Source organism: Natrix helvetica (genome assembly GCF_964273705.1).
Source record: "Natrix helvetica genome assembly, chromosome: 13".
Taxonomy (NCBI): Eukaryota; Metazoa; Chordata; class Lepidosauria; order Squamata; family Natricidae; genus Natrix; species Natrix helvetica.
Genome location: NC_138557.1, coordinates 1,263,292 through 1,286,539, shown reverse-complemented (window position 1 = coordinate 1,286,539; position 23,248 = coordinate 1,263,292). Strand labels below are relative to the sequence as shown.

Genomic DNA, 23,248 nt, shown 5'->3' with positions numbered 1-23,248 from the left:
AAGGATTGGGAGAAACGTGGTCCTTACCCTTCACTGTGACTGGCAGGGGCTGGATTGTCCAGCCTGGAGACGCAAGAAAGAGCTTTCTCAAGCAGATGTTCTCGGAAGAGTTGCGTCACCTGAGCCAGGGGGTTTGCTGGTAAGAGAAGCAGACAGTCAGACAGCTCAGCCCAGACATCTGAGTCTCCTAATCCGATCAGCCACTCAGGGGCCCCTTTAGCCCAAAGCAACAACCTGACTTGTGCCAACAATTCATGCCTCTCCAGGAATTACAGTGGCAGGGACCAGAAAGGACAGAGATGGAGGACTAAAAACTATGTGTTCAAAGTCAACAGAGATGGATTAATCAACCAGTCAATCAATCAATCAATGAGCTAGCCCAACATGGGGTCTTGGTTGAGAGTCAGCTCCACACCAAACAAGAAAACAAACTGACTCGCTGGGTGAAGGATCTGCATTATGGAACTGGCAGAATATGCTAAGCCCCTTCCCACAATGAAGCATCTTGCCAAGCAGGACAGTTAGTTCAGAGGGTCCTCATGTCCAGCAATTGAAGGGAGAGGCCCCCGAAAGAACAGACAATCACATTTTCACCAAAGGTGTCTCTCCCGTTGAGCTTTGTAAGGTTTGTGATGATCAGTTACTGCAACTGCATTTCTAGACTTTCCTTCGTCTCAAGAATTGCCCAGTGCAAACAACCCACATACTCATAAATAATAAAATGCCCCTTTTACAAAAGCACAAAGCCAGTAAAAACCCTGGGCAGCCTATTTGAAAGGCACAAGTGGGCAGTCGCCTGCCTCTTTTGGCCTCCTAGAATCTTCAGGGCCAAGTCAGCTCCCCAACCTCCCTGCTCCTTGTACCCCCACTCTACCTGGGTGGCTGGTGGAGCTGTAGATACTTTCCCGTGGAGCGCTTTTCACCGCCCAGTCACCGTCCACGAAGAACCGGTGTCCCACGGGGTGGCAGAGCCACTGGAGCGCAGGAGGGACCGTCCCGTTGTGTGAGAGCAGCACTTGTCGGGCACTGCTGAGGAAGAAACGCTGCGGCAGGCAAAGAAGGCGAAGGTTAGTCTCTGGTGTGGTGGGTCAGCTACCTGGTCAACCTGGGGAGTGGCCATTTGCAAGACTCTCTTACAGCAAGGTTGGCTTGGGGGGTGTAAGAGATGGGAGGAATGGGCTGGAATTTCAGGGACTCACACAACAACTTATAACTTACGACCATTCATTTTGCGAAGTTACAGTGGTGCTGAAAAAGGTGACCCACAACCGGTCCTCACGCTCATGATTGTTGGCTGGCTAGGGAGTTTTGGGATTTGAAGCCCACACCTCATCAAGTTGCCAAGGTTGGACATTTCTGCCCCGTAACATTCTGGACAAATGGCTTCCCATTCTCTTCTTCAAAACCTCCAGGGATGGAGCAGCTACAAGTGTGGAGTGGCACACACAGACTCACTAACCGCTAGGAAGTGGCAACAGTGGTGGAGGCTGGTCTTCACACGCAGGGCAGCAGCCACGTAGACTTCAGCCAGTGTGGCCACTGAGATGGCATCCCCAGCACACTCGGCCAGGTTGACTGCACTCAGTGCCATGTTGATGGCGGACAGGTGGCCTGCCACATGCTTCCCTGGGGGAAGGAGAAGGAGAAGGAGAAGAAGAGGAGGAGGAGGAGGAGGATACCAAGGTGTGGTCTGCACAGTGGGGAAAGCCAGAGGCTCCTGTCTTCAGCCTTACCTGTCATGTGAAGCTGATGCAGCCGGTGGTAGACCAGGGCCGCGTCGCAGGCACTCTTGCGCACGTCGGCCTTCAGCTCCTGATCTCGGAAGAAGCCACCGGCCCGGCCGGCCAGCCAACGCCCTACCCAGAGACGCTGGAGGATGTGCCGGATCAAGTTCCACAAGAGGCTGCAGGTGAGGTCCAGGTTGGATGTGGGGAGGGGTCGTCTAAGTGCTTTGAGGGCCGTCCACAAGTTCTGGGATGCTTGTGCAAAATCCCCCTAAAGCAAGAGAGGAGACTCCGTAAACGAAGGCAGACTAGGCATTAGACTCCAGGCAGACCATCCAAGGACAAGGACTGGGGCAGGGGGGAAGCCGCCTTTCTACCTAGGCTTTGATAGCTCTTCCCAGTCATTTCTCTTCCAGTCTCTTGGACTACAAATCCCATCCTTTTAGCCATTGTAGCTGATAGCCAAGCCAGGGCTTGGTGTATAATTGGATGTGACTGACACCTGCCTTTCTTAGTGATAGAAATTCTGGACCCAACTGTGGTTGCAAGTTGAGGGCTCCCCATAGGGTGAAGATACTCCACACTTAGTTAAGGACGGGGTTGCGTAATGGCAGATACTATCTCAAGATCTTCCTCAACCTGGGAAGATCCGTCTCCCCCGTCGCTTTATTTCCACGGACTTCCTGTTCCTCTTTTGACCTTGACTCAACTCCTTCAGCTGGCATTAGAGGTCCTGCTGAGTTTTGAACCTGGTGCTGCACTTCCTTCCCCAGGGCAGGGAAAGGCCCTTCCCCAGAGTTACGCACCCGAGCCAAGTCCAAATCCGCCTGCTTCCGGTGCCTCCAGAAGATGACCGAAGCCTCCGAGTGGGGTCGCGTGATGGGCTCGCCGTAAACGAAAAGTCGGACGAAGGCAGCACAAACCATCAGAAGGTTGATCGTCCAGAAGAACAAGGTGGGGAGAAGCCACTGGAACTGGGGAAGGGCTGCGCCTGGACACGAAAGCCCAAATCGAGCAAGTGAGTGGGCATCGCTCCCACCTTTAGAAGCGCAAGGGGTTACACCCCCTCCCAGGAGGAGGAGGTTAAGAAAAACAATGAAAACCCACCTGCACTTTTGTACACGGCTACTCCTAAGAGTTCACAGGTTGCAGGCAATTTCCTTTGGTATACAGGTAGATGAGGCCCAGCCCCCCCCCTCACCTCCTCCCTCTGTGCCTCTTGTTCCTTCCCTTCCTGTCTTTGAGCGTTTTTAAATCGACGTTGGTTTATAAATCATATTTATTGGTGCTTTCATTGGTTGTGGGCAGCCTAGAATCGCCTGTATGCAAGATGGGCAGCATATAAGTGGCATTTATCCGTTATGATTATGTACATGACAGCTAGATCAGAGTTTCTCCACCTTGGCAACTTTTAGGTGGACTTCAGCTTCGGCTCTCTGTGTGAGCTGGGGGATTCTGGGAGTTGAACTCACCTTAAAGTTGTCAAGATTGAGGAACATTGAAATAGATGATAGACAGACAGAGACAGACAGACAATAGATAATGGGTGGGTGGGTGGATGGATGGATGGATGGATGGATGGAGATAAGATAGATAGATAGATAGATAGATAGATAGATAGATAGATAGATAGATAGATAGATAGATAGATAGATAGATACAGATGGCAGATAGATAATAGATGATGGATGGATGGACATAAAAATGAAGCCTTCTCAATGGTCCCCGTCATGCAGGCTTGGGCCAGGTGTTGTCCTTCACTCACCTTCTGACTTGTCCATGGCCAGGATGCTGCGCTTGGAACCATCATGGCTGAAGCCCTCTGAAGAACCTCCAAGGCCGACACCTCCAAGCAGGGAAGAAAGCGGGTTGAAGGAGAGACAGAGGAAGACAAACGTGCAGAGAGCCATGCGGGATCTGTCCAGCATTCCCAGGCTGCCCGGTGGAGGAGCTTGATATTCAGGTTTCACCTACAAAGAACAGCCACCAGGTAAGTTGGGGAACAAGAACCTCTTTCTTGATTGAAAAGAGAGGGCAAGGCAGGTCCAATGACCCTTTCATGAAAATCCTGGTCAAAATCTAGTCATCCTTGTGTCCTTTGGAGGAAAAAGATAAGGCAGCCCTCTCCCCACCTCAATTTATTTAGGAGTTGCTGATCACTCAGATCAGCAGATGTTCCTCGTGGTCTTCAAGCCAACCCAGTGCCCCAAGTTCTCACCTTGGCCTCCTCGCACGAAGGGCTGTCTGGCTCCGAATCAGTTCCACTGATGCCCCCAAAGGAGAGGGGGCTGCTGTGCGAAGGGGAACCGGCATCTGAGGGTGGGGGCGTCAAAGCATCCATCATCTTCATTCCCTCTGTCGGGTCCTCCATGTTTCCACCACACGTGGCCACCAAATCTTTCAGAGACTCTGTAGAGAGAGAGAGCAGACCACCGGTAGAGCCAAGATGGGCTTCTCCCATCATCTAGATTCTGTGAGGAAGCAGCTTTTCTTGAGGAAGGCCGAGGGGGTTGGATCATCTACAGGGGCAGCAACCACCCAATAGAGCCAGCGGTCATTCCAAAAATCAATGGAAATATATGCGTTCTCAGCAGAAATCAGGCCAATGTCCGTCCTCCCTGCCACTAGGAGGGAGTTGACAGGGAAAAAGACTCCCTGCTTTCCACCATACTCTCCGCAGGGAGACCTGGAGGCAACCTGTGGATTAATCTGCCACCCAGCTGATCTCCTGGGTCTCAACCCACAAGGAGAAAAGGGCCCCTGGTTGGGGGGGGAGGAGGAGGGCCTGTACGTGCATGAAACTCACTGTTCTTCTGGGCCGCCATTTTAAGGGCCATGTTCTCCCCCTTCAGCTTCTGGTTGGTTTGCTTCAGATAGCGGATGTAGTCGATGGCTTTGCGCAAGATGGCCGACTTGTTCAGCTGTCAACGGAGAGAAAGAGACAGGTGGGGTTTAGCCAACAGTGAGGTCAGAAGCACCTTCTTGCTACAGGAACAACTGACTTTGCATAAAATGGATAAGGCTGCTTGGGATATCCCTGGTCCAATCCCATGCCTACGTGAGTTCCGTCAACTCAAGTCACCCTCAAGGTCCCCAGGAGAAGAAGTCATGCGCTTTCTCTTCCTATATTAATGATGAAGAACAAGGTAAGAAACCAACAGAGGTTCCAAAAGCATGATTGAGGCCAAACCAGACTTCCTAAAAGACAGACACCCAAGCATCTACCATGACTTTCCTCCCACAACAAAGGAAGAGTCATCTACCTGTCCACAGGTGAAAACTCCTGACAGCTAAGATAGGAGAGAGTTCCCCAAGCAAGGACTCAAGGCTCTGCACTCCCAGGACATCCACCCAATAGAAAGAGGTGTAGCTACCTTGGCTTCTGTGCCCACTACCAGAAGCTTCAGCTCAGATATCTTGTCGTTGATGGAGGAGCGATAGCGTTTCTCAATAGCATTGTGAGCGGTGCGCTTCTCGCCCTTGTTCTGGGTGACCACAGGCTTCCCGGAGGTCAGGCGGTTGATGGGCAGCTTGTCGGTGTCCACCATCAGTGGCACTGTCGCCAGGATGGTGCCCCCGCTCACCAGGGTCTGCAAGAGAGGGGAATAGAGGAGCTGCAGAGAACTTGAAGGCTTCACCGTGAACATCAGTTGTCCTGGGGAGAAGAAGTTCGAGCTGAGCAGGAGGTGGTCTCTGCTGGCTGAGGAGAGAGCTAAGGACGAAGGACATTCCAGGAGGACTCTGGTAGCACATACTATTAGCCCAATGTATGTATTGACACATTTCATGCCTCAGCTTTCACACACCATGGCTCATTCTTAGCAGCGGGGGAAGTGAAGGAAAAGTTAATTCAATATGGGAGCAGCTGGGCAAAATTCTGCTTTTTCCCCCCGCCCCACCTCGGCATCCTCTCACTATTGTGGTACTCCAAAATAAGCTGCTGTAAAGGAGTGAGGTGAAATCTTTGGCAGGTATTTGTGGGTGTGCAGAGGGGAGAGAATTCTCAACCCAAAGTCTAAGAATTTTTTTTAAAAAATGTGGAAATGGATCAAAGGAGCCAAGGGAAGCAAGACTGGGAGAAACAGGGCCTTACTGGCATCTGCAAGGCTGTTGAGGTGACCACTGAGCTGCTGTTGGGCGTCTTGGCTCCAGAGACGGTGGTCAGGAGGAGGGAGTCGGCCTTGATGAAGTGGGGCTGCAGAAGGACCTGTGGGGAGATGGTGGGAAGTCACGACAAGCACAAACATGGACCAAGGAAGAGGGTGGTGCCACCCGCTACGTCCCACTCACCGGCACTTGCTGGACCACCTGGGGGCTGCTGGCAGCCAGAAGCTGTTGGGGGGCGATGTTCTGGAATGGCGTGGATTTCAGAGAAGGCTGCATCTGCTGGGGCATGGTGGAGACCTGTGGTGGCTGCTGGGGTGTCCCTCTTGGCTGGGGAGCTGGGGAAGAAACCCCCAAAGATTGTCTTCTAAAGCAATTGGGCAGACCCCTGGGATAAGCCCACCCGCCCACAGAAGCCTGGCAAGCACAGGTAGAGCTGATCTTGGAGGTGCCCTCAAGAACTCTGCTGAAAGACAAAGAGCCAATGGAATGATGGGTGGTGTGATCCAACAGCACTGGAGGGCAAAGGCCTCAGGGCCTGTCTCTCTAACCCTGAGACCTTGGAAGCACCGTCCACAAGCGCCAGTGAGCCTAAGTCTTTCCTGAAAGATGGTCTGAAAACCTCGAGCATGACGTATGGTTTTTCAGACCCCTCCTGGGACAGCCAACTTCTTTAGCCAGACCTTGTGGTTGTGTCTTTAGCAACCACTGTGCCGTCAAGTTACTAGGCAGTGGAAAGCTTCACCCTACTTGCTCAGGGAAGTTTTGATGGAAGGCAAGGACCAGTTCAGATGACTTCGCGGAAATCCAAACAAGGCACCTGTTACAACATTCAGCTCCTCGCTCTTCCCATCCTTACCAGAAATACTATTTTGGTTCTGGAAATCCATCAAGGGCTGGGTGGCGAAAGGCATCTGGGCAGCTGGGACAATATTTGGAGAAGGTATCCTGCTGGTGGACAGCTGGCTTTGAGCCGGGCTGAGCGTTGGGGCCAAGGGTTCTTCTTTGACATCCACTGGAGTGGGTGGCATGTTCAGGCAGGCGGTGGGCAGGGTCTGGAAGCTGGGTGGAGATGGGGTGGGAAGGTGGAATAAGCTTGTGGAGGAGGGGGCGTCCAAATAGCTGCTGAAGAGGCTGGGCCCATGGGGGTTCAGGTCAGGAGGAAGCTGAGAGCCGAACGGTGTGTCCATCAGACCAGAGAAGTCCTGGTCTTCGGTGGTGATCAACTGGAGCATATCTACAAAGCCCAGAGAAGAACGAGAATCATTATTGGAGCCAGGAGGATTTCTTTTCTGTTTTTCCCATTCAAGGTTTTTTATTTTTTAATACAAATTATCCCTATTATAGGAACTATAGGAGTTGTCACAGTCTTTTCTTTTACATCCTCTCAATTACATAGTCCTTTTTACACCATCGTTTTCTTTTCACTTTTAGCCAAATTATTATCTTTCATTATTTTCCATCTTTATAGTTCTTTTTTCTTAAGACATAAACAATATCTTCAATTGCCCCTTCTTCAAAGTCATACCAAATGTTCATTTCTTATTTTCTCCATTGATATATTTTGCGATAAACAGCATACATCCTCTCGTTCAATTTAAGCATAGAGAGCATTTCTTTCCATTTTTTTCTACCATTAACAATTGACTACCATTTCTTTACTTCTTTCTTAAAATATATATTTTATTATTTTTACATTTAAAGCAATGCAGTACCGCGAAGTCGAAGTGACCATACAATCACATTATATACAATTAGTCTCATCCATTGACTATTAGCCTACTTAATGCATTGTCTATCCTTCTGTCCAAGCACAGTATTTACAGTTTGTTCCAGTCTTGTCACCTTGTCCTACACCAATCATAAAATCTGTTCCAGACTTCAAAATATTCTGATTCCCCTTTATTTTTAAATTCTTGATTAGTTATGTAACAATAACAATCTTACTACTGTTCTCTTTCGTCTACTAACTCAGGAAATTCCCAGCTCCATTCAGGCGCCCTGAACCGGGAGGACTTCAAAGGGATGAAGGCTTGTAGGGTTGAAGCACATGTGGGGTGAAGGGAAAACAGCACTGCCTGATATTATGAACACATTCGAGCCAGGATTCATGAAATTCCCTCGTTCTAACCCTGACCAAGTTCCTAGAAACTGCCTGAGGACTTCAACTCTCTGCAGGGGATGGGCAGTTGGGAAATACGGCATATAAAGAAATAGACTGGCACCCAGAACGAGTGTAAAATGCCTTCATTCATTCCTCAACTGGAAGGGAAACAGCTTTGATCAGAAAGGGTGCCCAACTCTGGCATTCAGGAGTGGGGAGGATCTGGGTCAGACGAGGGAGGTTTCCAAAGGGAGGATCTTGTGGAGAATTATTATGGGTCCTTCTAGCCCCGTGATGGCAATCCTAGGGCACCCACGCCAGAGGGGGCACACCAAGCCCTCTCTGTGGGCATGCTCGCCATCGCCAGCTGTCTTCTGGTTTCCAGCGCGCATTTTCACAAGCACCGGAGTGCCGAAAATGGCCTGAAAAGGGCGGGAAAAAATGCCCCCAAAACAGACATGTGCACGTCGGCCAGCTGATCTTTGGGTTTCCAGTGCTCTGGCACGCGCATACATGAAGGTGCATTCTAGTTTGGGCACTTGGTGACGCAAAGGTTCGCCATCGCTCTTCTACCTGTGGCTTCTGCAAGCCAGGACTGTCCTCTACATCCTTATGTTCAGCCAGGGAAGTGAAGGCGGGTAGAATTGGGTTGTGGGGAAGGTTGACCCACTTATTCTCTATGCGTGTTCAAGGAAAGCAGCCTGGAACCCTCATCTTGGCGCTACCAAATCTCGGTTCCAAATTCCAGGATCCAATGTCCCGTATCACCCGCTCCCCATCATTCCCAAGAATCATATCTCAGCATGGAAAAGCTGCCCTGCTTCGCTTTGGGGAAACAGGCTTCCTATTTTGGCTGCCTCCCATGATCTGACCTTAAATTAACCGAATTCCAGCTGTTCTTGTCTCATTTTCTGGCCCAGGAAAGGAGGGGGAGAGCAGGCTTCCCTGCATGCTGTAGTCATTCTGAATCTAAAAGGAGCATTCCGCTGTATTCTAAATTCTTGGCACTTGGAACATGTGTTGGGTCTGACCGAGAAACCTTTGCCCCGTTATTCATAAAAGCTAGCGAAAACAAAATATTGTGTCTTCCTTCCTCTCCAGCAAACAAACAAACAAACAAAGAAGACAGTTGACCAATTACCATTTCGAATTATGGAATGGTTTGGAATCCTGCGGGCAGAAAAAGGGTTGCTCTGGGTGAGAGTGGCGGGCACCAAAGTCGCTCCTGCCGCAACTCCTCCTCCAAGGAGGCCCATTGCACCCCAATTCCTCCACCCTGTAGGATCGTTCCGGCCACTACCAGAAAGGACCGCCAACACCTGCTGACCCGCCAGCGGTGCAGGTGCACATCTGGAGAGCTAAAAAAAGGGACCCGAACTTGCAAGAAGAAGGGGGGAAATATATGTCCCGTTGCAAGAAGGCAAACCAGGCGCCTTCTAGAGGGGCAGGCGCCTGGTTTGCCATTTTTGGTCCTGGGGAAAAGGAAGGCTTGCAAACGGTGGTTGTGCACCTTTGTGGGAAACTCAGGATCTGGGTTTGTTTGGCTGGTTTTTTCCTTTCCTCTCTGGGCCCTCCTCTCCTCCTCCTCCTCCTCCCCCCCCCCCCCCCGCCTCAACTACCAGTAGCCTGCTGGAATGAGGGTTGCGTGGTGAATCACAGATTTAGCATGAGGTGATCAGGCTGGGCCAATCAGGGCCGGGCGAGAGGAGCTGCTGCAATGCTGGAGCGTGTGGCACCCGGGTTACTGCCGTGCATCCGGCGTTAACCCTTTCCCTGCCTCCGGCGGCAGCGAGGGTTACTCCAGGTCATTGCACAGTTAACCCGTACGGGGCTGGAGCGTTGCAAAGGAGCAGGGACGCCTAGCTTCTCTTGGGGCTCCCTTTTCTGCGTTTGAAACATGCTTCGCCCCCTAGATGGGAGAGATGGCACCCCAAGTTAAATGCCCCAGGGGCTACCCCGATTTTGAGCTCGTTAAAGGTCGAATGAGGAAGCTAAGGCTCTAAAAAAGCCCCTTGTCAATCTGGCCCCAGAGGCAAGATGGGGGGGACGGGGATGGGACACACACACAACTTTCCTTGTGTTCTTAACAACCTTGCCAGCAGACAGAAACGGATCTGGACCTGCTTGTGATTTCCCTCCAGCCCTATCCGACTCTGGTTTCCACCAGAGCCAGCCTGATCAGTGGCTGGGGATTATGGGGATGAAAATCTTGCACGATGTGTGAGCCAAGGTTTGGGATGGATGCTTTCAGCAAAACCCTTTTCCAAAAGTCTGCAAAAGCCGTTTGCTTCTGAGTTTGCTTGACTTTGAGGGAAGCTGGATTCAAAGCTTCCCAAGGTTGTTGTTGTTGGTCAACGTGATCTCTGGAGATCAAGCTGCTATTAGGTGGGGGGTGTAGACAGTGAAAAAGCTGGCAACTAACAAATTGTCAACAATTGTTGTGTGGCTTGGAGCACAAGAGAGTCTAAAGCAGTTTATAACAATGTTATAAACAGACCGAAAGTAAAAATGAATTTATAACTAGACTATATATTATAATTATATAAATTGATTGAAAATTATTCTTTCTAGAATTAATATGCTGACTTTTTATGATCATGTATTAAGATTTGATATTTTGATGTAACCTAGGAGTTTGGAGGGAGGGGGCGTCTGCCACACTTGCAACTGCCAAAATTTGTAATTCCACCTACCCTTTTCCACATAAATGTTTTTAAAAAAACCAATAAAACTTTTTGAAAAAAAAAAAAAAAGAGAGTCTAAAGCAGGTGTAGACTGTTGCATGCCAACTCAACATCCTCCTCTTACATCTCAAAACCTCCTGGGAGATTCTGACCTCATCTTACCAAAACTTCAGAGCAATCTGGTCACTGTTTTTTTCTAGCTGGTGGTCTTTGAAGGCATAAGTGTTCATAAGCCACATCTAAAGCCACTTCATACAGCTGATAAAGCATGTCGGGGCTCACAAACGCATCTGGCTCTGAGGAGCATCGGCTGGTCAGAAAAAGGGTGAACAGATTCCTCCTGGATTCTGGAGACCAAGATGGGCCTCCTCCGACCATCTCATCTCCCATAATTGATCGGGCGAGCCATCTAATTTTGGGGAAGGATGGGAGCCTCCACACATTTGGAGGGCCACAGCGATGGAGAGGAGAAAAAGACAGGAAGGAGGTGCCACATTATCCAGTGATGAGGTGTCAAAAGGTGTCTCCTAAAAGCAAAACGGATTTTGCTTGGAAAGAGCAAAGGGGAGGATTTAAGGTGTGGATAAACACACCTGGGGTTACCTGTCTCCCAGAAAAGGTTGAGAACTTTTCCAGAAGGACTTTGGGGGAGACACATTGCCATGGATTGCAATGTTGGGTTTCTAATGTATTTCCGCATCTATTTTTGGTATTTTTATGCTTTGTTAGAGAATCTATTTATGATTGCGAGGGGACCTATATCTGAGAAATAAGCAAAGAAATAATTAAGTCTCACAAGATGTGGCTTGGATGGGGTCTGATTCTTGGGATGTTTGCTTTTGTCTTTCTGGCTTCTTTCTCTTTTTGGAGAAGTGGGGCTGTGATTTTTCATATATTTTTAAATATATATCTGGATCTCATTTAAGCAGTTGGGGATCCTATGGTTTGCTGTATTGATGCTTCGTTCACATTGTCATTTTTCTTGGGGTAATTTAAAGAAGTTTTGGAAACTGCCTGAAGTCTCCGGAAGCAGGAAATAGAGGAAGATGCATAATAATAAACCAAAAAGAAGCAAATCCGACCTCAGACCAACCGCCAACACAATCACACCAAAAGGAAGGTGGCAAGGTTAAGGACAAGGCTGACCCTTCTCTAGCTGGTCTGGGCCCTGCTGTGGTCCACAATCCAGATTTAAGCAGCAAGCCCGCCCCCCACAATCTGCCCCAGCTGCCTGTTAATAGCAGTCACTGCTGAGTTTTCAAAAATCCAATCTGACGCTTATTTTTAAAACACACCTTAAATCTGTCCCTTTATTAGATCTTTTTTTAGGACTGTAATCATTTGATCTTTAAAAATGTAGTTAGTTCAGGTTAAAAATTAAAATGGAACGGCAGAGGAATTCTTGGGGGTAAAAGTTAAACACAATAAAGTGTACAAAGGGGGACTTTAGGGGTGTTGAACCTTTTAGAGGTGCATCATTATCCTCTTTTAATGACCCCACAATACTTTGCGGGGTGCAGTCTAGGCAACTGAATGGAGTGTTTACTGGCCAGATGCCCTTCTTGTTGCCAATGAGGAGTTTTATTCAGCAGTATATTCTCAGTGTGCCCAGGGAGAGAAATATCTACCTCTACCTAGGATTGAACTCACAGCCTCCTGATTGTGAGGCAAGAGCTCCACAACCTTTTAGAGGTGTATAGAAAAAGAAATATGGGAGCGGTCACGGAAGCTGAGAAAAACTTGATAAAATTTCTTCGACAATGTCTCCCCAAATCCTATCACAGCCTTTCTCCATCTTGACAACTTTGGCAGCCATACCCATCGTCCCCAGCTCACATGGATGGACAGTGACGATGGCCGGAGAACATGGACATTCTGATCCAAGACAATGGAGAAACCTTCTGCCCTGCCAGCAAGCCTAAACATGTGTGTCAACTCCTTTCTAAATTAGACGTATTTTCCTCCTTCTCTCCTGCAAGTCCAGGGAGGTTTATGTCACAAGTGGTCCTTGGTTTTTTTTTTCTCCAGAACAACAATCCTGCCAGGTAGTCTGTGGTGGTGGGGAATGCACCTGGGCCAAAGCCACTCAGACAGCTTCCCCAGCTGAGAGTGGACTTGAACCCAAGTTCCTTACTCTCAATGTTTAACTGAATTCCTTTTTTCCCCCCTGTCCAGTTTAAGACTGTCAACTCATCGGGGCAAAGATTCATCTGCTAGCTTTGATGGCTGGATAAGCAGAGCTATTAATAGTCTTTCTCAACCAAGCAGCCTGAAGATGCTGGCTGGGGAATTCTGGGAATTGAAGTCCACCCATCTTCAAGTTGCCAAAGGTTGAGAAACAGAGCTTTAAGAAGGGGAAAGGGAATGGGTCGGTGCCCAGTTAGAACAGCAGGCAGCCATCGCGCATTTCAGTTCCAACTGCCCATTGCAAGGTCGCCTGGGCAGCATTTCCAAACCAGTCCAGCCTTGGGAAGCCCCCTGCCCAGCTCCCCCTTCTGCAGAAGACCCCGAGCCTTTTCCTCCCAGCGCAAATGACCGACAGTAACCCGACCCGTGACGTCAGGCCCCTCCACAGACACCCGGGAGGAAGAGGTGGGCAGGGCCTAGAGGGAGAGCAGCCAGCCCTGGCTCCCAGCCCAAGCTTCGCGTGGGTGGGTGGGGGACACACTGGTGGGGCTTTTCCCGCGCGGTTCCATCCCAAAGGCTGGTCTTGCGTTCCGTGGATCTTCCTCTGCTCCCCGCCGCCTTGTCACAATGACCCAAAGGGATTTTACGGTCCTTTGGCGAAGCGCATAAATCTTGGCGCTCTCTCAGCTCCACGTGAAGCCCAGCCTGCCCTGGCCAAGCATGGGACCTGAAGTCCACCCCACCGGCCCGGGAGGGTCTCTGCCAGGGATGCCACCGGCTCTTCCACCCAAGGAGGGAGGGGGATAAACCCCGTTCCCCAATTTTCTGGCAGTCGCACTTCCCATCTTCTCTCGCCCCGTCCTGCCTCGCCAAAGACGCCCATCCTTTCCCACGCGCGACAGATGGGGGAGCCCCACTCTTCCTCCTTAACCTGGGAGTGCCATCCACCTGGAAGGCATTGCGGACCGGCGGGAGGACAGGGGTGGGCAAGCAGCCCGCGTAAAAGGCTGAGTAGGCACTTTGGGCACGCGCGCGCGCGCGCTCACACACACACACACACACAGACTCGGCTGCGTCCGGCGCTCTTTTGCAAAAAGCCCAGAAAAGGAAGTCGGTCGTGGGCGGAGGGGGGGGGGAGACCCGTCGGAGGAACCTCCTGACCCGACGCTCCCGGGGCCGGAGGAGGAGGGGGGAGTCTTCCCCGGCCAGGGCTCCCCAGGAAAGGGCGAGGCGCCCCTTCCCCATCTCCCTACCGTCAATGTCGCTCAGGAGGGCTGTGTCTATCTCGGCGCTTTCATGGAGAGTCAGAGAGAGATCCAAGCCGTCCAGCGAAGGCTCTTCGAAGGCGTTCATCGCGGCTGGAGCTGTCCCCAGCACCCCTCGCCCCCTGGCTGAAGGAGCCCCACCTTATGGGGCAGAAGACTTGGAGGAGGGGGAGAGGGGAGGACGGGCGGAGGAGCCCCCTTCGGGGTGATTCCCGTCCTCGGTCTCAGGAAGAAAGCCAACCAGGCAAATCCATCCACTTCCCCACGGGGGTCTGACGCTGGGGGTCTCCCGGCTGCTCGAGCCTCCTGCCGCGGCTGGAAGGAGACGCGGTCAGTTGTGAACCGGAGCTCAGACCTGTGACCAGGGGTGGGGAGGAGCCTGGCCTGGGGCTCCGCCCCTCCGCTTCTTTCAATTGGCAGAGGGATTTTGGGGGGGAACGGGTGGGAGGGGTGGGGAGGACGTGAGCCGCGGGGGCTTCCCGGGACTGGAGGCATCTTTGCGAACCGGGCAAGGCGGCGCATCTTTGCGCTTCGAATCTGGTCCAGCTGGCTGGCTGATTGGGGGGGGGGGGCAGAGGCGGGGGAGATTAGAATTGGGGGCGGCAATAGAAAATTTGCTTTCCGTGCAGGAAGAACTGCACCTGTTGGGTTCCCGCCACACATCTGGAAGAGGCACAGCTGGGAACAGGAGGGAGGAGAACAGGCTCTTCAGGCTGACTCAAGGGGGAAAAGTTGGGGGACAGGAGGAGGGGGCTGTGGCCCCCTTCAGCACAAGGTTTCTCAACCTTGGGCAAGTTAGTTAAGAGTGTGTGACTTGAACTCCCAGAATTCCCTAGGCAGCGCCTGCTGGTTGCGGAATTCTGGGAGTTGAAATTCCCCCTTGCAAAGTTTGCCAAGATTGAGAAAGAGGACTTTAAAAGCACATGACTTTTTCAAAGAGCAGCAATTGTTTTCTTTACCTGGGAACGGAGTGTGGGAAGCCAGTTGGTGTAATTTTGCACACTTATGTTAATCTAACTGGGACCCCACCCTTTTTTAATAAAACTCTCATCCCAGTTAATTCAGAAAACCAGTTCAAAATAGTGTTAAGATCTGCGATAGTGGGGAATATCTGTAGCTTGTGTGTAGGATGAGGGTGTGGAGCTTCGTTCCCTGAGCTTATGGGTTGGTTTCCGAACATTTTAATACCATCACGAGATCCGCTGGCCACACGAAGCCCTTATAAGACGGACACTGACACCCCATAAATTCTGCAACAGACATCGCAACACCAGAATGCAAAATGACAGAGTTGGAAGGGACCTTGGAGGTCTTCTAGTCCAACCCCCCGCCCAAACAGGAGACCCTAAGCCATTCTGGACAAATGACAGTCCAGTCTCGTCTTAAAAGCTTCCAGTGATGGAGAAGCTACAACTTCTGGAGGCAAACCGTTCCATCGATTAATTGTTCTCACTGACGGAAATTTTCTCCATAATTCTGGGTTGATAAGTTTGGGAAATAGGGTGAGCTGACAAGAAATTGTGTAATAGATTCCTTCACGTGATTTCTTTGCTGCAAATACCCTCAATGGATTCAAAGAGATTTTCCAGAAAGCGGATTATAGCTTTCATAGCAGTTTAGGAAGCGAGGAAAGGAAACTTAACATTTATGCATGGAATTTTTGGCTATCAGACTGAGAGGGAGCACCACAATATTGCAATAAAAATTGGGGGAGCAGGAGGAGAAAAGAGGGGACAACACAAACCCCCAGTGCAAGGATTCAAGAGAAGCCGGCCAGGGAATTCGTAAACGAGACCAGCTCTGCCTCGCATCGTTCCAAGGAAGGCACCCTAAAATCAAAGAGGCTTGAGCATTTCATCTCAATGCAGACCAATAAAGTTACAAAAGGGCTTCACAATGCTAGGAAAGGAAGTTTGGGGAGATGGCTCCCTTGCAAGTATAGAATAAACCGAAGATTAAACCTACAGAACTCACTGCCACCAGATGTGTTGACTGCTTTGACAGGTCTAAGATTCGTTTTTCTCGCCATGTAACACGTGATACATCTGAAATGAACGGTGTTGTTTCTCTGTGTCATATATGTGGGTATGTGCATATTTGTTCAGTTAGTTACTTAGTCATGTTTATATAGTGTCGTGTTGATGAACCTATGGCACTCAGCGCCCTCTCTGTGGACACACGAGCCGTCGCCCCAGTTCAGCCACTCCCTGCACATGAGCGTGGGGCATAGTGCATGGGGGGGGTCTGTATGTGCATGCACAGGGGGCATTTTGCTTGCGGGGGACGTGTGGGGGGAACATGTGCGTGGGAGCAGGGGGCATGAGGAAGTGCATGCGTATGCATGGGGGTGGGTGGGGCACATGCATTGCATTTGGGGGGTTCAGGTGTGCACGTGCGCTTTGGCCCCTCAGTCTGGAAAAGGTTAGCCATCACTGATATAGTATATATTGGAAGTGGCAACCCTTTCAGAACTGTATACAACAAAATTTCGTTTTAATGCATGCCGATTAGTGTATATTCAAAGTGATAATAAAGTTCTTTTCTCTATGGAATCTAAAGTGGACTTTTGAAGAAACAAGATAGGAAGAGCATTAATGCCTCTGAACTTTGGTGTCAGAAAAGATTCTTGAGAAGGTCATGGGCGGTCAAGGAAACAACCCATGGGTCATCTAATTAATCAACTCACTTGGAGGAACAAAATGACCCCAAAAGATCCTACTCTGGACATATTGCGTGAAGACCCAGCTCTCTGGAGAAGCCTCTGATGTTGGGGAAGAGAAGAAGACAACCAGCAGCCAGGAGGATAGCTGCAGTGATGATGGATCCACTGTTGGAAGACCTGAAGGATCACATTGGGGAAGATCCTCCTGGGAAAAACTCGGCGTTGTTGCCAAGAATCAACAATAACTGGGTGCCATATTATCGATCCATCAACAGAAGACCCGTCTCTCTGGAGAAGTCGATAGTGGAAAAGGTGGGAGGAAGAGGCCAGCCGGCTGCCGGGTGAAGAAGGGACTCAGTGGCCATGGAGGCATGGTTGGAAGATCTGAAGGACCTCTTTAGGGGCAGATGCTCCTGGAGAAGATCTCTCTCTCTCTGTGGCAGCTAGGAGTCCAGAACATGGGCACATAATCAGTCAATCAATCAAATGAAGCAGCCGGTAATTGCTTCTTTATGAGTTCAGAATCTAGTTGTGGACGGATCACCCTGGAGGAAGTCTATCCATGCTTAAGATGTGACCGTGATAGATGGACATCTTTAAGCAAAGATGTGCTTTTCCAATTTGGGAGCTTAAGTTTGCAAATTGCCCAGGGATATGCAATGGTGAAAGTATCCAAATATTGGCGTATAAATGAATAAAATGCATCAGGAATTAAATGCTATGCACTTCTAACTCTGTGATGGCAAATAAATAAATAAATAAATTAATTAAATAAATAAATAAATAACAAGAGGTTCCATTTCATGACCCATTTCTAGGCTTTCTTAATTGTCTCCATGAATTTGTCCTCAATTTGGGAGGGGAAAACTCCGTTTAACTTTATTTGACAACCTCGCAGGGCTGTTGTTCCCTCCTGGTTCGGTTCAGATGGGAAACCTACAGCTCCTCTCAAGAGATGAAAGGGTTAATTCTTCTCTGCCCGCGCCTGGGCGGGGCCCCGAGGCAAGCAGCCAATCGGCGGGAACCAAAACAGAGCTGCCCCCCGCGGAAAAACTTGGTTGAGCCGCGGGGAAACACCCTCGTAGTACCAGCCGGCTCAGCCAATCAGCGCTCGGCTCCGCAGTGGAGTGATTTCGCATCACAGCTCAGGCTCGAGGATTACATCATGGGGGCGGGGATTCCCTCCTCCACGTGGAGAACGCCAGGACCTGCCCACCAATGGTGATGTGTCCTTGGAGGGCAGGGCCAATATTTAAACGGGCCGCGGGTTGTTTTTTTTCCCCTTCGGTCCTTTGCAGGAGGAAACTGGGAAGGGGAGGAAGGAGCACCTGTGCAAAGTTTGCAACAAACTGTCTGAGCATGGGCAGGAGGTTCCCCCTCCTACCTGCTCCACTATACCAAGATTTTCCCAGTGGGTGGCCTCCAGATAAATTGGACTACAGCTCCCATCTTCCCTACACACTACAGCAGCAGGAGGGATAAAGGAGGGTGAAGAACCCACGTTTCCTAGTGCCAGCTTTGCAACCGAAGCAGCTGCCCAAATGCAGGATTTGCAAGGATCATCCAGGGGTGGCAAGACCCCAGAGAGCCTGGGGCTAGCCACCCTGTGCCCACCGAGACCTGCTCTGTTCTAACGAGAGACTGAATTGCAAAAGGATCAAATTGATAGTGTATTCCCGCAGGTGCAGGGTCTGCTTTGAATGCCACTTTGCACGGCCAGCTGCGTCTCCAGGGCACAGGGCTTGCATATCTTTGTTGATGGTGTCTTGCCCACTCTGTTTTGGATGCCCGCGAGGTCATCGGCCACTGACTTCTAGTTGGTAGGCAGTCTTGGCCACAGTGGAAGGTGCTGCTCTCAGGACATGCCCATACCAGTGGATCCGGCCTTCTCTCATCTTCTCTGCATTTGGTGTCACACCAAAATGTTGTCAAATGGTGTCATTTATGATGTGCTCAAGAAGGGAGATGCCCGATATCCAACGGAGCCTTTGCGTTTCCATGGCATGGAAGTTATTTCACAATTGGAAAGAAGGGTGAATGCGCTACTAAAAAGCTACCGACGTCCTTGCAAAGTTCAACCTACCAACACTGGAGAGGTTGGGGGGGAGGCTTCCTTTTGTTTTTTAAGGGAAGGGTCCTTCTGATCTCAGCCCTTTCTCTGGATTCTCTGCTCCTTTCCCAGAAATTCAACTGGCGCAGTTTTCTGCAGCACCTAAACCCAGGGCTGTGAGGATGGCAAGGAAAGCTCTCCAGCGCATCTCTGCTGGGCTTAAAACATGCCAGGAGGGGGAAAAGTGCAACCCGAGCTAGGACTGGTGATTGTAATAACACACCATCCCTCTTCGTTTGTCCCTTTATTGTCTCTCGCAGGGCGAGAAAGATCTGCTGGGCTTCGAGAATCAGTCATGGTTTTTTCCAGCATTTTCCTGCACCGCCAGGGAATCCAGCCTGCTTCTCTGCTCAACAGAAGCTGGCATTGTGTTTCACTAGAAAGGTGTAACCCACAAAGATGCCAGGCACACTATGTGCTGGAGGGCACGAGCGCTGGGAGGAGCCGACTCTTTCCAGCTGTGGTTTCAGGAGTGCTGCGTGGGCAGGTTTCCCCAGCTCCCTACGGGTCCCATCGTTGTGCTCTTTCAAATAACAGCAAAACCAACAGGCCTCTCTCTATCTCAGAGTCCCTCAATATTGGCCGCTTTAAGATGGGTGGACTTCAACTCCCAGAATTCTGGGAATTCTGGGAGTTGAAGTCCACCCGTCTTAACTCCCAGGCCAAGGATGGGAGATCCCATGTTAGAGTAGAACAGGACACGGGTCGTTGCTTTCTGCCGTTTGGGTGGTGGCATGGGTGAGGCCCATGATGGGCAAGAGAGTTCTGGAGAGTGAAGCATCTCTTCTCCATTTGCAGAGACCCCAATGCGTCTCCTGGGAAGCTGAGCCAGAAGGGCTGGGTGGAGCCCCCCCTTTCCTTCTGCAGACATCGGGGCAGAGGGGGATTAGGAAACAAGGCCCAGCTTCCGTTCCTTTCCCCAAAGAAAGCTGCCAGGGGGGCACCAGCTGTTATGACTTGAAAACGGAGCTGGAAAGTACGATGACAAGATTCACTCGCCCCTCAAAGATTGGGGGGAGAACTCTGGATTTTCAAAGCAGAGAGGGCCAAAAAAAAGAAAAACAAAGTACAGGCAGTCCTCAACCACAATTGAGCCCAAATTTCTATTGTTAAATGAGACATTTGTTAAAATGAGTTTTGCCCCATGTTACGACCTTTCTTGCCTCAGTCGTTAAGTGAATCGCCGCAGCTGATAACTTAGTTTACCGAGTGGTTAAGCCAATCTGGATTTCCCGTTGACTGAGGGACTATCGTTTCCTGTTAAAAGGATCCCTACTATCGTTTTGCTTGTCAGAAGGTTGCAAAAGGGGATGACAGGAGGACCCCGGGATGCTGCAGCCGTCGTAAATGTGAACCACCCGCCAAGCCTGTGAATTTAGATCTCCTGACCCTGGGGAGGCTGCAAAGGTCGTAACTGAAAACAGCCATAGGTCACTTTTCTTAAGTGCTGTCGTAATTCTGAACGGTCGGTAAATGGACTGTTGTAAGTCGAGGACTACCTGTACTGCATCTTTCCACCAGGTTTCTCCTGGTGTTTGTGCCGAATAAACGGTGGGTGAGAGACAGAGAGTCAGTGGCCGTTGCTCTGTAAGATTGCACTATTTTTTGTTTATTGGGACGATTTTGACATGCAGAAACAATATATATATAAATATGTACAGAGACACGGAGACATCCAAAAGGAGAGTTAAGTGACATCGGTTAATACAGCCTTATGCAAAAAGAACCAAAAACAGCTTCCAGGTGTTTTTGCTCTCTCTCTCTCTCAGGTATATTGTCACTAGTAGGAGAAAGAGAGAAGCCAGGATAGTTTTAAAGGGGTTTCAGTGTTGTTAAAACTATCACTAGTATTGTTTTTACACCGTTAACCTTTTAGGTTTCCCTTCAAGCAATAAATTCCATTCGTCCTCCCGTCGACGGTCTCCCTCGAATGAAACGCTTGAGTATGGTTTGTCAATAAATATTATCCGTTTTTAAAATCGGGAGAACTAGAGAAAAAGTAGCTTTAAATATACAGATGGCGAGGCTACGAAAGGGGTTTCAGGGGAAGGGAAAGGGATCCTGAACTGTTAGCAGTTGGGGAGTCAGTGGGGGAGAAACAGGGACTAGCTGAGGACAAACCAGCAAGAAACCCCATGCTCTGGAGGAGAGCAAAGATGTGGGGAGAAGCTGGTTTCTTGGTTGGGAGCCATGAGGAGGTCGCAGGCCAAGGGGCTGGAGCCTCTCCAAGGGCTGCAGATTAACTGGCCAAGGGAGGATCCAGCTGCTTTTCCTGCAGACCCCTGATGGGTTCATCAGGATCACCCAGAAACATCCAGAGTCAAAGTTCGGTGCCAAGCAACGGTTGGCAGTGGGGAAATCTTGTGACAAAGGTTGCATCACAGGCAAGAAAACACCGCCTCTTGTCCCAGGCTGGCAGTGGTCCTGCCAGGTGGCAATTCAACCGGGTTCCCTGCCCAGGAGCATGGAAGGGTTCACTTCTTCCTCTCCTGGAGCAAAGGCAGAGCCACAGCCTACGGGCCCAACCTGGATGGGTGAAAGGAGGCCAGGATGCGCCTTTCGCTTTGAGCCAACGCATTTAAATGCAACTTAATTCCACTAGCACCCAGTTAGTTTTGCACCCTCTTAAAAGACTTTTTGGTTAGTGCCTGCCCTGTGGGGATTATGGGCCCTCTTGAAACATTTTCCCCTTTCTTAAAATAAAGCCCAGGAGGGGTGGGGGGAGAAGGCTACAATCTCTCCCTGAAGTGGGGTGAGTTTTTCCTAAAAAGAATTAGGTCTCTTTTCGGGTTTGACATATGGCAGCATTCAACAAAAGACGGCAGGAGAACATACTGAGAGAGACGGCAGAAGAAAGCAAGATGAGGCAGGGTGAGGGGAGAGTTAACGGTGAAGCCCCCCACCCCCCTCTACCAGGCAGTGCTGCAATGCTGGAGTTAGAGGGGGAGGCAGAAGTCCCCTCTCATTCCAGCAGGGCTGCCCCCTCCTTTCCACCCTTTCGTTAGTGTTTAGAAGAGAGTCCCGCCAATAATATACTCCATTTAGTGCTTTAAAATGCAAATAAGGTTCTAACACACACACACACACACACACACAGACAGTGTTTCATACCTCCAGACGCAACTGCCACGCAGGGTTAACATTTCCAGTGCAAAGTGCAATCTTGTCCCTTTCTGTGGCTGACTTTCCCTTATCAATACCGTTCTTGTAAAGAGGGGGGAGGGAGGGGGGGACACACTGGCCTGTCCCCCCACAGGTGGGACTGAATTTCTGACCTACTTAGAGGGGGGGAGGTCAAGGGGAGAAAAAGACGTGCAGCCGGGGCCTGAAGAGAGAGGCTCCATCGTAAGCCGCAGCACCCACGAAGGTATCCTGGCTAAACAAAGCTGCCTTCGCACAAGCAAACCTCCTTCCCGGTGTAGCTTTACTGTAGCAACACCCCCCCCCACCTCCCAGGCAGAGCTAAGAGAGGGGAAGGTAGCAGTGGCCATGATGCTGATGATGCTGGAAGGTCTGCTTTGATTTCTGCAGGAGGTCGAGCGGAAGGGAGCGCAGGCCGGGCTCTGGAGTCGTCCTAACTAGAGCGGAGCCAGGGCAGAATGTGTGGCTATTGTGCATAAGCAAGGGGAGGGGGAGGTGGGGTAGGAGTGGAAAGTGAGTGTGAACGGAGTCTGTGCAAGTAGTCATGCAGATCTCTCACTTAAAAAAAAAAAAACTGGAGGGGGGGAGGAATCTCAGCATCATCAAAGGGGCAGAGATGTGAGAGGGAGGGAAGGGAGAAACCACCCCTAGCGGAGAGGTAGAATGGCTGTCAAGACCCTCCCCAGCTTAAGGAAATGGGGCCGAGCCCCGGAGGAGGAGGAGGAGGAGGAGGAGGAAAAAGAGCAACCTGTTCTGAGGCCACCGGGGACGGGAAGGGGCCCATGGCTAGCCAGGTTTCTCTTGGCATGGGCTGCTGCTGCTGCTGCCGCCACCTCCTCCTTCTGTGCAGGGGGGGACGGGAAGGGCCGTTACAGAGCGAAGAGGGCGTCCTCGGACCGCTCCGGCTTCCTTTTGCTAGGCGGGTTGGCGGATGGCGGTGTGGGCTCCTCCTGAGGAGGGGAGGGCAGGTTGGGGATCCTTTCCGCGGCTTTGGCCCGCTCCTCCAGGAACCGGTCGAATTCTGCAAGGTTTGAAACAAAACAAAAAACCGCTCAAGGCTCACAAGCGAAATGTCCCTGGAGATTCTCCGTCCTCCTCCAGCTCACGCTTGTCCCAAGGGGGCTTTTTTTCAAGAGGCAGCTGGACTTTCCGGTTTTTCTTTGAAGAGGTTTTGCTTCTCATGCAAGAAGCTTCTTCAGCTCTGAAGAAGAAGCAGCAGCAGCTTCTCAGAGGAGAAGCAAAAGGTCTTCAGAGAAAAACCAGAAAGTCCAGCCGCCTCTTGAAAAAAAGCCCCCTTGGGGGTCCCAAGGCTATTTCATTATCCACC

General features: G+C 50.5%; 2 protein-coding genes across 9 annotated transcripts in view; both read right to left on the bottom strand.

The window, feature by feature from the left end:
• SREBF1 (sterol regulatory element binding transcription factor 1) overlaps positions 1-22,007 on the bottom strand; it is a 27,604-nt gene extending 5,597 nt beyond the window's left edge. The window contains exons 1-13 of one of the 3 annotated variants that reach the window (XM_081965613.1): positions 21,892-22,007; positions 6,688-7,065; positions 6,015-6,166; positions 5,818-5,931; positions 5,099-5,314; positions 4,531-4,645; positions 3,943-4,133; positions 3,490-3,694; positions 2,531-2,715; positions 1,734-1,995; positions 1,460-1,626; positions 875-1,043; positions 28-136 (exon numbers count right to left, since the gene is read on the bottom strand). In XM_081965613.1, the coding sequence (XP_081821739.1) occupies positions 28-136; positions 875-1,043; positions 1,460-1,626; positions 1,734-1,995; positions 2,531-2,715; positions 3,490-3,694; positions 3,943-4,133; positions 4,531-4,645; positions 5,099-5,314; positions 5,818-5,931; positions 6,015-6,166; positions 6,688-7,063 (2,261 nt within the window). In that variant the 5' untranslated portion in view covers positions 7,064-7,065; positions 21,892-22,007. Of the gene's footprint in view, positions 1-27; positions 137-874; positions 1,044-1,459; positions 1,627-1,733; positions 1,996-2,530; positions 2,716-3,489; positions 3,695-3,942; positions 4,134-4,530; positions 4,646-5,098; positions 5,315-5,817; positions 5,932-6,014; positions 6,167-6,687; positions 7,066-9,073; positions 9,356-13,996; positions 14,361-21,891 lie in introns of those variants that run through there. The other 2 variants (XM_081965612.1, XM_081965611.1) reach the window with 2 other exon arrangements.
• TOM1L2 (target of myb1 like 2 membrane trafficking protein) overlaps positions 20,369-23,248 on the bottom strand; it is a 25,129-nt gene continuing 22,249 nt past the window's right edge. For all 6 annotated transcript variants that reach the window (XM_081965620.1, XM_081965621.1, XM_081965624.1 and 3 more), the window contains one exon: positions 20,369-22,942. In XM_081965620.1, the coding sequence (XP_081821746.1) occupies positions 22,791-22,942 (152 nt within the window). In that variant the 3' untranslated portion in view covers positions 20,369-22,790. The remainder of the gene's footprint in view (positions 22,943-23,248) is intronic.